At 53.2% G+C, this 13097-nt stretch overlaps 1 protein-coding gene across 2 annotated transcripts in view; it reads right to left on the bottom strand.

The window, feature by feature from the left end:
* IFT140 (intraflagellar transport 140) overlaps positions 1-13097 on the bottom strand; it is a 99193-nt gene that overhangs the window by 50060 nt on the left and 36036 nt on the right. For both annotated transcript variants that reach the window (XM_032144543.2, XM_032144544.2), the window contains 5 exons: positions 12138-12265; positions 8622-8739; positions 5930-6060; positions 3774-3939; positions 1766-1897 (listed from right to left, as the gene is read on the bottom strand). In XM_032144543.2, coding sequence (XP_032000434.1) covers positions 1766-1897; positions 3774-3939; positions 5930-6060; positions 8622-8739; positions 12138-12265 — 675 coding nt within the window. The remainder of the gene's footprint in view (positions 1-1765; positions 1898-3773; positions 3940-5929; positions 6061-8621; positions 8740-12137; positions 12266-13097) is intronic.

Raw genomic sequence — 13097 nt, 5'->3', positions numbered from 1 at the left:
GCCCTCGATTTGGCGAATCACACGATGCTTTCCCAGTCTTCATGAAGCTAGACTGCCTCCACCGCAGGGACCAGTGTGACGCATAAACCAGCACCATGCCGGCCTCTGCTGGCTGTGCAGCCTGGCTCTACATGGTGACCAGGAACACGGCCGTCAACTGCACCCAGGTTCGCGCTTGTGTGAATGCTGTTAATTCATCACGGCACACAAGGTTCCAGCAGAGCCCGAGGACCAGAGGCCAGCACACACCTGGTCACGTCATTGTCACAAGTTAGGCAGTGCCCCACCCTACCACCACCGTGTCCTTTATGCCAGGTCCCATGAAGGTGAACACCAGCTCGTGGGTGTGTGTGGAGCCGGCGCGCCTGCGGTCCACTGTGCTGGCTGGCGGTGCAGTATCTTCTGTGTTGGCTTTCATGGCCATGCAGGGCTGCCTGTCCTTCCCCTTCTTGGAATGTCCCTCTGGGGTCTATGCTCCCTCTGTTCCAGTTTAAATGCTGCCTTGACCCACCTTGGGTTATAAAAGTAGCACAGGCTGACTGAAGAAAATTAGAGAAGTACAGAGTTCATTCTTAACGTTGATAAGCCACTGTTGTGGAAATCCAGAAGCAATCCAGGTCAGAGTCTACACGGTTCAGTCCTTCCTCTGATGTGACAGTAAACAGGAAGTGGCAGGGAAGACTGTACATGTTTGCTGAAGGAGTGTATCTAATAGGAGAGAAGCTTCCATGTTTCACAGAAATAAAAGCAGCAGCAGCTGGTGGCATCCTAGGTCCCGAAAGGTGGAAGCTGGTGGCCCCCTGCCTCCCGCCTGCAGAACCCCTGTGGGGCTCACAGGCCGGCGCCAGCTGGGACGTGAGTCTGAGCCTTAGGTCAGCCAGGCTCCTCTCTGAAAAACCCCCACATGTGACTCGGGATGCTCCCCGAGGCTGAGAACAACAGGTCAGTGAAGCGAGGGGAGCAGCTCTCTCAGAGCCAGGCACTCCACCGGGTCTCAGAATGCTCATGGGGCACACATGGGCTGCTGTTCTGCAGAGAAGCTGCAGATCCTTTGAGCAGCACGCCCTTTCAGAAGCAGAGAATGACCGTTTCAGCTCCAAAAGGGACCTTGGAGACATGGGGAGCAAGTCGCAGAGAAGTAAATAACGTGTTCAAAAGAACTACTGGGGTGTGTGTACTGATGACGATCCCATTCTCTCAGTAATTTAAAAACAGGTCCATGCATGAGTCACACACGGACGGGCATCCAGAAGCCAGAACCCTACTGAAAGGAGCCACCAGCCTGCCCACAGTGGCCGCCTCCAGGCTGGGATTATGGAGATTTGTACTGTTAGGGTCTTTACTTCATTCTTTGTAGTTCCTAAGATCCCTACAGTGAATATAGAAATGCATGATTTTAAGAAGGCAGCTAGAATTTTAGAAAGACAGAAAAGCTAAAAAGGTGTTGAGCATTCAGGGAAAAGGCAAGGGGGAAGGGTGCAGAGTCCTGAGTCCTGACCGAGAGCTCCTTCACCTGGAGACACCACTCATCAGCATGACTTCTCTCTATCCTGACAGCAAAACCACTTCCAACTTTCCCCAGACAGGCTGCAGTGTTTGCTGGAATTTCAGGTCACAAGTGAGCCTGGACGGCTGATGTTGTCTACGGAGAGGGGAGCCCGGAAGAGCCGCGAGGGCTAACTCACATTTCAGCTCCCCGGGACGCTTGCCAGCCAGGCAAGGGGAGAGATCAGAAGACACCTGTGTGGATGTCGTGGCTTCGTACCTTTCTTGTGAAGTAGTAATAAGGCACTTCCATCCCCAGGAGACTGTGGGAGGCGGCAGGCCGGGGGAAGCTCTCATGAAGCAGGAAGCCGTGCTCTTCGGAAATGAAGAAGGACAGGATCAAAACATCTGCCTGGGAGAGAAAGAAAAGTACTCTTCTGTTTTTTTTTTAACTTACATAAATTTCTGGGGTATGAGTGCCATTTTGCTACACACACCGCGTCACGGTGGGTCCGCTGTGACACACATCGCGTCACGGCGGGGTCGGGTGCTTTGCTTTGATTACACCACCTTTTATCTGCTCCACTTGGGAAAAACCAACACGCCTACTGGAAGGACGCACCTCGTCCAGCTTGCGACCACTGGACTCTCCCAAGTGACTTGATTTTCTTGCAGCAAATGCTCATCATTCCCACCCTGAATTGGTGACTGCAACTCAAAAGAGCTTTCATGGTTTAAAAGTTCTCCCTCTTTGGCTGCTTTACCCTGATTTAAAAATCAACACTAGCAGGCCGGGCACAGTGGCTCACGCCTGTAATCCCTGCACTTTGGGAGGCCGAGGTGGGCAGAATACGAGGTCAGGAGTTTGAGACCAGCTGGCCAACGTGGTGAAACCCCGTCTCTACTAAAAATACAAAAATTAGCCATGCGTGGTGGTGGGCACCTGTAGTCCCAGCTACTCGGGAGGCTGAGGCAGGAGGATCGCTTGAACCCGGGAGGCAGAGGTTGCAGTGAGCCGGGATCGTGCCACTGCACTCCAGCCTGGGTGACAGAGCAAGACTCCGTCTCAAAAAAAATAAATAAATAAATAAAAATAAACAGTGGCACTACCAACAAAGAGCCCCAACCCTGCTTTCAAGGAACAGGGAACACGCAGCACAGAAACCACATGCTCTGCGGGTCTGTTGCACAGAAGCAGAACAAGCAACACCAGAACATGTGCCCATACCTGCAGCTGCTCTGGACAGGAAACCAGAAGAGGTGAAGGGAAGACGAAGCCCTTCCTTGCTACCTGGTATGAGTTCAGACAAGGGTGCATCATCACAGAGCAGACAAAGAGCGCTAGCGTCAAATTGCCAGGAGACCGCCCTGCCACGTCTTCATCTTCCCCGGGTTCCCCGCCCGTTCTCCTGACTGCCTGGTCACCCCCACAGCCTCTATCTTGAAGTGAGGACTCTGGCAATGTCTTCCTCTCCCAGCTCTGGTGGCAGAGATGCCACCTGGACATGTCCTCCCACTCAGCACCTCAGAACCAAGGGTGGATTTGCTTCTGAACTCCGGGTATCAACACTGACTGCAGATAACTTTTTTTTTTCTTTTGAGACGGAGTCTCGCCTGTCGCCCAGGCTGGAGTGCAATGGCGCGATCCCAGCTCACTCCACCCGGGAAGCAGAGGTTGCAGTGAGCCGAGATTGCACCACTGCACTCCAACCTGGGCGACAGAGAGATACTCAAAAAACAAACAAAACAAACAAACAAACAAAAGATTTCTTTCCTAGAGAGAGAATCACATGTACCAGTTGAGACAAGAGAACCAAAAACAATGCCATTCAGGTCCGACCAGACCGTAAGTGTGAAGCTGGCCCACGGGCAAAAACCTCAGAGGAGACACCGCACACCGTGGCTTTTGTGCATAGCTCAGAACAGACCTAGCAATGGCAAATCCATGAGGTGGTATTGAGGTTACAGTGACGCCGCCGTCAGTGGGAGCCATGAGGCAGATGCTCTACTCCATGTGAATGAATTTTCAGGACCCCTTTCCCAGACCCCATGCTAGGAAGATTTTTTTTTATTAATTCTTCTTATTATTATTCTTTTTTAGAGACGAGGGTCTCAATATGTTGCCCAGGCTGGTCTCGAACTCCTGGGCTCAAGTGATCCCTCCCGCCTTGGCCTCCCACAGTGCTGGGATCACAGGCATGAGCCACCGTGCGCAGCCCATGAAGATCTTAAGTCTGGCAAATGGCCACTGAGTGTGTTTAAACTCAAATACAACAGGCAGAGCGTACCGCAGGGCCAGCACGCCCATCTTGGGGCTGCCCGTTTGCAGACTGAGGCTGGGAGCGCGGCGTCTCCTGCACGGCTTCACACACAAACAGCCGGGGCTCGCTCTGGTCCCAGAAGTGGTTCACAGGAACATAATTTTTCAGTCCCTCATCCGCAAAGAGGTGGCTCCTAAAAGACAAAGGAAGACCCGTCTCAACCCCAGGGAGGGCACTCCTGCTACCCGTCTCCCTCCCACACACATTCCCGAGGCCTCCAGGTGCTGTCCCAGACCACGGTGTCCACGTGCTCAGCTCTGGGAGAACCTTTGGGGCCTCACTGCCATGCGCCCTACTGGAACGTGTTCTCAGATTTTAACAACTGGGCTCAGGGTCTGAGCAAAGCCCGCTTTGAAAGAACCACAGAAAGATGACGCTTTGATTCTGGAGGGCTTATGGAGGCCCAGAAGAATCCCCAAAGCAAAAGGGACCCTTTTCCTTCTCCAGGACCAGCAGGCCAACCTCGAGGTGGGATGGCACCCCCTGCTGGGCGGGATCGAGGCTTTGGCTCTGTGGTCATGCCAGGTTCCTTGTCCCCACTGGTCCCTGTGCCGTGCTGCCCCTTGGACTCAGGTCCCTCCCATCTCTAAAGTTCTATGTTGGATGGGTCCAGAACTGAACAAAATGCTGTGGGGAAACACAATGATGTGCCGGCAGAGGACACACAAAGTCTCAAGAGAGAGCAGGTGCCCAAGGTGAGGAGTCCTATGAGCCTCATCCGCTGCCCCCAGGACATCACGAACCCCGGCTGCAGAGTGGGACCCTGCTGGGCAGCACGACCCATGGCTGCTGAAGAAGGACAGGACCCGGTGCTGCAGAACATGAAGATCCCCTAGTAAGCCGCTGCACCCAACAATGGAGGTGCCCTCACAGCCACGTTCGGCACCAGTGCAGAGCAGAGCAGAAAGCAGGGCAGAGGGGCGAGTGCCATGCTCCAGACAAGGCGGCTCTGAGGCCCACAGAGCCCGGGGACACAAGCTGGTTCCCGTGAGGTGAGATCGGCCTGGCATGGGATGGGAACGGACGGAAGTAAGGCGGCAAGATTCGAATGCGGAAAGGAACTCAGAGGCTTCCCAGGGGAAGCCACGCATGGCAGGCGCAGAGTAGAGACGGAAAAGCATGAGTGAAAAGACATTTTGGTATGAGAAAAGCTGGGTGACGGGCAGTGGGGACTAGAGGAGAGGTTCGAGGAGCAGCCCAAGAACAGTGGCAGCGGGGGGAGAGCTGCCACTTGGCCGAGTCAGGCATCATTGTCTGAGGGGGGAGAACGGGGCCTGCACTCGGTGAGCTGTGAAGATGGAGAGTTCCACAGGAAGTCACCGGCAGAGGGATGAAATGAGGCCACCAGGTGAAAGAAGGTTCCAGAACTGGATCTGAGGCGGAAGGTGTGTGGGAGAGAGGCAGGGGGAATCCAGGGGGGCTGGACAGAAGGGGTGTGTCTGATGGTGGTCAAGTAATGGAGGAGGGAAAAAAAAAAAAGAGAGAAAACCACCCGCCAGCCCAGCCTTGTAACTGCTCTGCTCCTCTGTGAGCATATGCAGGCCCCAGGGCGCCTGTCCTGCTTTCCTGCCCTGCGGGCCTGGCTCACGCAGGCTAGGCAGGCTCAGCTCCGCGGCCCACTTTGCTTTTGTGCCTCACTTTATGCAGAATCAACCATGAACTGTGAGTGAACTATCAACAGCACTCAAAGTTCTCCAAACGCGCACTCAGTCGCAGAAGGAACTCCAGATATAGTGAAGACAGACGATTATTCTCCCTAGAAGTACATTCTTTAAACAGGCAAATGCCCCCCAACATCAGAGACGTGGATGGGTCTGAGGTCACCACATTTCTCTCTCTGCAGTGACTCATGAGCCACTTCTACAGATTCCCGGCCAGAACCCTTCCAGAAGTTCCAGTTTCCACTCAGCTAACTCCAGAACCTTCCACCTGAAGGCCAGAGACTAAGAACTCAAATCTACCCACTGCCAGAGTGTGCTTCTGTTTTCCTCTTTCTTTTTCCTGTGGCTGCCTGCTGGGGCCTTTGGAGTCTGGCGCGTTAACTTAGCAACAACCCGCCCAGAAGCTGAGAAGTAACTGAGCATCATTTTTTCCAACAAAATCCTCCTGAATCACAATCTTACTTATTATTCTCTTGCTCATTAAAGGACAGCGGCTCTCTCCGATCGATTTGTCCAGTCTTGAAGTCAAAGATGGTCACTGTGTCCATTTCAACATCGTAGAAGCAGATTTTGGAATCACGGCTGTTGTCAGCCTAGGAGAAGAGAAAACCAGAAAGCTCACGGTGCCTGCCCAGACCAGCGGGTTTGTGGGCTGTGCTAGGGGGCTGACGCAGCACGTGTCAAGAGAAACACACCCAGTGTCACCAAGTCCACAGGCCGCTCAGCTTCCAAGGACTAGCATGCTTTCAACATTCACAATTTGTTGGTTTTGGTGTTTTTTGAGACAGGGTCTCGCTCTGTTGCCCAGGATGGAGTGTAGTGGTGCGATCTTAGCTCACTGCAGCCTCCACCTCCGGGGCTGAGGTGATCCTCCCACCTCAGCCTTCTGAGTAGCTGGGGTTACAGGCACATGCCACCATGCTCCACTAATTTTTTTATTTTTTTATTTTTTAGTAGAGACAAGGTTTCACCATGTTGCCCAGGCTGGTCTTGTACTCCTGGACCAATGCAATCCACCCACTTCGGCCTCCCAAAGTGTTGGGATCACAGGCACAGCCACCATGCCCAGCCCAGCATTCGAAATTGGAACATTAACTTCCTTTTGTCCCATTGAAACAGGTTTTGAATCACTACTTTATATTTTCAGAGAACTGAAAACGAATTCTAAGAAATTGTGTCCAGTTGCTCTCAATAGTAACCTGAAGTAGTTAACCAAGGGAACAAAAAGGAATCTGGATTCTGATAAACTGAATCTCCCACAGGCGAGTAAACATGAATTTCCTTTTTTTCTGAGACAGGGTCTCACTCTGTCACCCAGGCTGGAGTGCAGTGGCGAGATCACGGTTCACTGCAGCCTCCAATTCCTGGGCTCGAGAGATCCTCCCGCCTCAGCCTCCCAAGTAGCTGGGACTACAGGCACGTGCCACTGTGCCCAGCTAATTTTTAAATATTTTTTGTAGAGACGAGGTCTCACTATGTTGCCCAGGCTGGTCTCGAACTCCTGGGGGTCAAGTGATTCTCCCACCTCAGCCTCCCAGCAGCTGGGATTGCAGGTGCGGGACAACAGTTCTCAGCGGAAACTCCTTTATTACAGCTGAACTTTTCCACTGTTTCCTTCTGCCATGGTCAAGTGGGCCCCTTGCTCCAGCCCCTGCCTCCTCCCAGCCTCATGCTCTCCCCCATGGCACCTCTGGGACCCTGTGCTTTCTCTTTTGGGTCTTCCCGTCAGTGTTAACCCCCTCAGAATGCACCCTCGACCGTTTTGAGGCTCCTGGCTGCCTCCTTCTCCCAGTGGCCCCACCTCCCTGGCGGCACCTGCTTATCTGGCTTCCCAGGCCCCATCTGGGTTCTCAGGGCCACAGTGGCCGCTGTTTTTCCTCCTTGGGGACATCCTCTCGCCTGTCCCTTGAGCTCCGCCTGCAGCCCTGGCCCTCCCTTCTGACCAGGTGTGGGACTGCCCACTGGCTGCCTCCCAGGCACCTGCCCTTCTGCTCATCCACCTTCACTGCAAACGTCTCCTCACCTGGTTTCCTTTCCCACCTGGCTGCAAGGGTTAAAAACGACTTCTGCAGCCCTGCCCTGCCCTACCCCTCGGCCAGTCCATCATCAAGCCCCACTGCGGCTGCTCGAGCCCTCCAGTGGCTGCCACGGGGACCAAGTAGGCATCTGCACCCACCGACCCCTTGATCTATCTTCTAGAAAGAACCCTCTAGAAAGATGATATTGATGTTACCCTCATCCTTCTGCCCTGAGGTGAAAGTCAGCTCCCACCTGCGTCAGCCTCAGCCCTGCCCTTCACCACGAGTGCAGACCCTCGATGAGGACAGGCTTTGCTGATGCCGGCCTCTGCCCTCTGCCCTCTGCTGTCCCCACCAGTTCTCACCTGCTCATTCTCCCCCAACCTTGGCTGGGCTGTCACCCCCTCAGCAGGTCTGGCCCGAGCTCCACAGCAGCGCAACGCTGTGCAGTTCCACACCCTCCAAGCACACATGCCTCCTTCCCCGCTCATCCACAGGCAGTGGGCGGGGTCCTTGTGCTCACCTGAGCACCTCTGTGTCCATGGTGCCTAGCAAAGCGTCTGGCTCACGGCAGGAGACCAGTCACGGCCCTTGAACGAGCGAATGAACAAGGGAACTGGCACCAGCGGAAGGGAAGGAACCAACCAGCTCCAAACAGCGCTGCCATGCCCTGCCACCCCTGCCAGACCCTTCCATGTGGCTGCCGCCGGCCCTCAGCATACCAACATCACCCTGCCTCTCTGAGCGGGATGCCTGAGGGCTCTCCGACAGTCCTGTGCCTCCTCTCATGCCAAAGAAAACTGAGTGGGATGAAGAAGGCAGGGATGAAGAGGAAGCGAGCAACTCTCTGACAAGGAAATGACTGTTTCGATGAAGGAAGATTTGGAGAAAGGCAGGGGACAGAAGGTGGCAGGTCTGGGAGGAATAGAGGCTGGGTGAGGACCATGCTGGGGAGGTTCCCGGAGAAGGCGGAAGGGAGAGACCCGGGGAGAGGAGGGGAAGGAGGGTGGAGCTGAACAGAACACAGGACGGGAAGACCTGCGCAGGAGGAGAGAGGCACGGGCAGGCAGGAGGCCCGGCCTGGGAGGACAGAGGTGAGGAGGCGGAGTGGGCGAGTGGACGAGGGGGGGCCTCACCTTGCTGGGGAGGATGCTGACAGTGCTCCCGCTGCTGCTGCACCGCAGAGAAGCGATGCCTCCCGCCCCGGGGACCAGCTCCGCCAGGTTCCTGCAGCTGCAGTGTGCTTTGGCCTCTCTGCATGGAGGAAGAGGGACCTCAGTGCCCGCCAGAGGCCCAGTTCCCGATTCTCCGCCCACCCTGAAACCTCTGTTCACCGGCTGAGTGCTGCACAGCTCCTAGGCTGCTTCTCACCCTGGGTGGCACGTGTGCATCATGAGGTGGCACAAACGCAAAACACAGGGTGAGTTCTTCCACCTCAGGTACTCTTACGAACAAAGACGAATGTGAGTGCTTCGTTCCCTTCCTCTCGTTCAAGCAGCTTATTAAAAATGCTGTTCGCGGCTAGGCATGGTGGCTCATGCCTGTAATCCCAGCACTTTGGGAGGCCAAGACAGGTGGATCACTTGAGGTCAGAAGTTCGAGACCAGCCTGGCCAACATGGTGAAACCCTGTCTCTACTAAAAAAAAAATACAAAAAATTAGCCGGGCGTGGTGCCGGGCGCCTGTAATCCCAGCTACTTGGGAGGCTGAGGCAGGAGAATCGCTTGAACCCGGGAGGCGGAGGTTGCTGTGAGCTGAGATTACACCACTGCACTCCAGCCTGGGCGACAGAGTGAGGCTTCGTCTCAAAATAAAAAAAAAATTTAAAAAAAAAAAAAAAATGCTGTTCTAGGCCAGGCGTGGTGGCTCATGCCTGTAATCCCAGCACTTTGGGAGGCTGAGGCAGGCAGATTACTTGAGGGTTGAACCCAGGAGGCGGAGGTTGCAGTGAACCGAGATCATGCCACTGCACTCCAGCCTGGGCAACAGCATGAGACTCCATCTCAAAAACAAAAAACGAAAAAAACCAAAACAACGCTGCTGTATGCCGTTCTATACCTGGAGTTTGTGCCTTATGCTCTGTTTTGGCGATTTTTCATAGCACGTGGGGACTGCTCCATCACCCGCTGTGACAGCTTCACAATTTCCCATTGTAGGGACACACTGAGCTATTTAACTCGTCCCCTGCCAGTCACATTTAGCTGTTTCTAGTTTGTTGCTAACAGAATCAATACAAACTATGTAGTGGTAGCTTGTTTTTTTTTTTTTTTTTGAGACGGAGTCTCGCTCTGTCGCCCGGGCTGGAGTGCAGTGGCACCATCTCGGCTCACGGCAAGCTCCGCCTTCTGGGTTCACACCTTTCTCCTGCCTCAGCCTCCCGAGTGCTGGGACTACAGGCGCCCGCCACCACGCCCTGCTAATTTATTTTTGTATTTTTAGTAGAGACGGGGTTTCACCGTGTTAGCCAGGATGGTCTCTATCTCCTTGACCTCGTGATCCGCCCGCCTCGGCCTCCCAAAGTGCTGGGATTACAGGCGTGAGCCACCGCGCTTGGCCGTGAAATTCTTTTCTATGGGACATCTGTCTCTTCTCCCCTATTTATTGACTTACTCATATCATTCGGACTCATACATAGTCATTTTTTTACTCTGGGATATAATTCAAGCTTCTTTCCTTCCTTCCTCCCTCCCTCTTCCCTTCCCTTCCCTCCCCTCCCTTCCCTTCTCTCCTTCCTTCTTTCCTTCCTTCCTCCCTCCCTCCCTTCCTTCCCTTTCTTTTTCTTTCTTTCTCTCCTTTTGTCTTTTTCCCTCCACTCCCCTCCTCTCCCTCCCCTCCCCTTCCTTATCTCTCTCTCTCTGAAACAGGGTCTCTCACTCTGTCGCCCAGGCTGTAGTGCAGTGGTGTGATCTTGGCTCACTGCAGCCTTGACCTCCTGAGCTCAAGTGATCCTTCTGCCTCAGTCACCTGAATAACTGGTACTACAGATGCAAGCCACCATGCCTGGCTAATTTTTTTTTTTTTAGAAATTGGGTTTCACCATGCTGCCTAGGCTGGTCTTGAACTCCTGGGCCTAAGCAATCCACCTCTTTCGGCCTCCCAACGTACTGGGACTTGCAGGATGAAATGGGCCACCCAGAAAAAATAACAATAATAAGTAAATAAAATGCTGGGACTACAGGCATGAGCCACTGCATCTGGCCTGTTTCATTTATTTTGTTCCTCCAATTATTCCAGCTTTGGCTATTAGGACCTCTTTTGGTGGGTTCTGTGTCTCTGTGACCCCCTACCCTGCCATCTTTATGAGGCTTTTTGGTTTGCTTTGTTTTTAGCACTTCCTCACCTGCGGGCAGCACAGATGCTGCCAGCTCATTTGTGCATTTCCTGTCCTGGTCCTAGAGTCAGCATCTCTCCAAGGATCCATAGCTCCTTTATTGGAGGATGGTGGTGGAAACCAAGGTCTGGGCACCAGGTGTGCCTGCTGGGACAGAGTTGTTGCTTCTAGGCCCTCTCAGCTGACAGAGCGGGGAAATACGTGTGTACCAACGGGTCCATCGACACACACCTACGACTCTGTGCGTGGAGGCATCCCTACCTACATGAAGCCAGGCATTTGTTCATGCTGACACCTCTACCTCTCATCTATTCTCCCAGGGCTTATTCTGGTCCCTCCCCTTGCTAATCTGTCATTCCCACTCCCACCTTGCGATGCCAGGCTCCTGCCATCTACCCTCCATTTGTTCAGCTGTCCAATTCCAGTGCACATGCATCATAGGATCAGTGTGCTCATCCCACCCCCTGTGGGGGGCAGGATTCTCAACTAGAGAGCCGAGCTCCTGTGCAGTTCCTTTGGCCTAAGTGCTCGCCAGGGCCTCCCCTCACTCCCAGAGCCACTTAGGTCAGCACTTTTCCTCCATACCCTTTAGTGAAGCTGTTTCATACGTTTGTTAACACGGTGAGACTGTTTTGTTACCTTCTGTGTTCCATCCTGGGGTCCTCTAACATTCTAAGTGATTTTTTTTGACACAGGGTCTCACTCTGTGGCCCAGGCTGGAGGGCAGTGGCACAACCACAGCTCACCGCAGCCTCGATCTTTGAGGCTCAAGCAATCCTCCCACCTCAGCCTCCCAAGTAGGTGGGACTACAGGTACGTGCCACCATGCCCAGCTAATTTTTAAAAGTTTTTGTAGAGACAGGGTTTCGCTATGTTGCCCAGGTTGGTCTCAAACTCCTGGGCTCAAGCAGTCTTCTCGCCTTGGCCTCCCAAAGTGCTAGAAATACAGGTGTGAGCTACCCTGCCCAGCCTGAATGATTTTTTAAACATTTGCATACATTAAGGTTCACATTTTGCACCATAAAGCGCTATGATTTCCAGCAAATGTACAATGTCATGTACTCATCATATAGAAGCTTCCCCACCCCCACCACTCCCTGTCCTTCAACTATTCAAGCCTCCTCTCCCTCACACAGCTCCACCACCAGGCAAAGGCCAGGAACTGAGCCCCAACACGAGGCATTCCAGAGCACGAGTGGCATGTCGGTGTTAAAATGGGCACCTAAGGAGTCTTCTGGCTTCTAACTCATTTTCTACCCATCACACTGGCTCCTGACTGATTAAAAAAATGTTCACACTTCTATTTGGAAAAAAAAATTACCTTCGGGAAAGATCAAAGCTTTTAAAGTGAGCCAAGTCTGTCCCTACAACCAGGAAATTCCCACAGACGTCCAAGAAGCAGGGGTTCCCCTCAGTCTCTGAGAAAAGGAGGAGTTGTTTGACAGTCCCCTGAGGAAAAGAAAGGAACAAGAAATGGATATATTTCATGTTAGTTACTGAACATTGTTCACAGATAACCTTGTACACACAAGAAATGGATACATTTCATGTTAGTTACTGAACATTGTTCACAGATAACCTTGTACACTCCACTCATTCACTCTCTCAGTGTTTACTGATGGCTCAGAGTGTGCCCAGCACTCTGCTAGACTCTAGTGCTGCGGGGGAAGGACGGGGCCCTGTCCTTAGGAGAGCTCTGGTGCCTCCAGTCTAGAGGGAAAAACAGACAGCAGTGTGGTCGACAAACAAATATACATGTAATCTCAGCTGAGTAAGTGCCACGTAGGTAAAGAATGGGATCTCAGGAAAGTGCCAGGCATGGAGAGAGGGCGAATTCCATCCACCGGGGAGCTCTAGGGGCCCTGTCTGTGGAGGCCCTGTCAGGTGAAAGCCCCGGGAATACTTGTTACGTTGTGTCACGTGAGTGGTTACCCTGGGTGAGGCGGTGGGGGAGAGGAATGATGCTAGTTACATGCTGGGAACGTCCCACCCGCGAAAAGCCCCTGCACTGTACGCTTAGGCACAACACACCCACTCTAAGTGTGTGGGTATTTCAGTAAAATGTTTAAGAAGTCAGCCAGGTGGGCAGAGGCCACAGAGGTGTTCCCGCAGGCTGAGGGGAAGAGTGAGATTTCGTTCTAAGTGGAAATGGAAGACAGCAGAGTTTTGAGCTGGTAAGTGATTTCGTATCATTTATATTTTCAAAGCATCACCTTGGCCTTTCCAGCATGTTAGAAAGCACATCCCACAGTTGGCACGTTAGAAAGCATGCCCCACAGGC

The sequence above is a fragment of the Hylobates moloch genome, unplaced genomic scaffold (genome assembly GCF_009828535.3).
Source record: "Hylobates moloch isolate HMO894 unplaced genomic scaffold, HMol_V3 SCAFFOLD_23, whole genome shotgun sequence".
NCBI classification, from domain to species: domain Eukaryota; kingdom Metazoa; phylum Chordata; class Mammalia; order Primates; family Hylobatidae; genus Hylobates; species Hylobates moloch.
The sequence above is the reverse complement of the archived record's forward strand: the minus strand, read 5'-3'. Positions and strand labels throughout refer to the sequence as shown.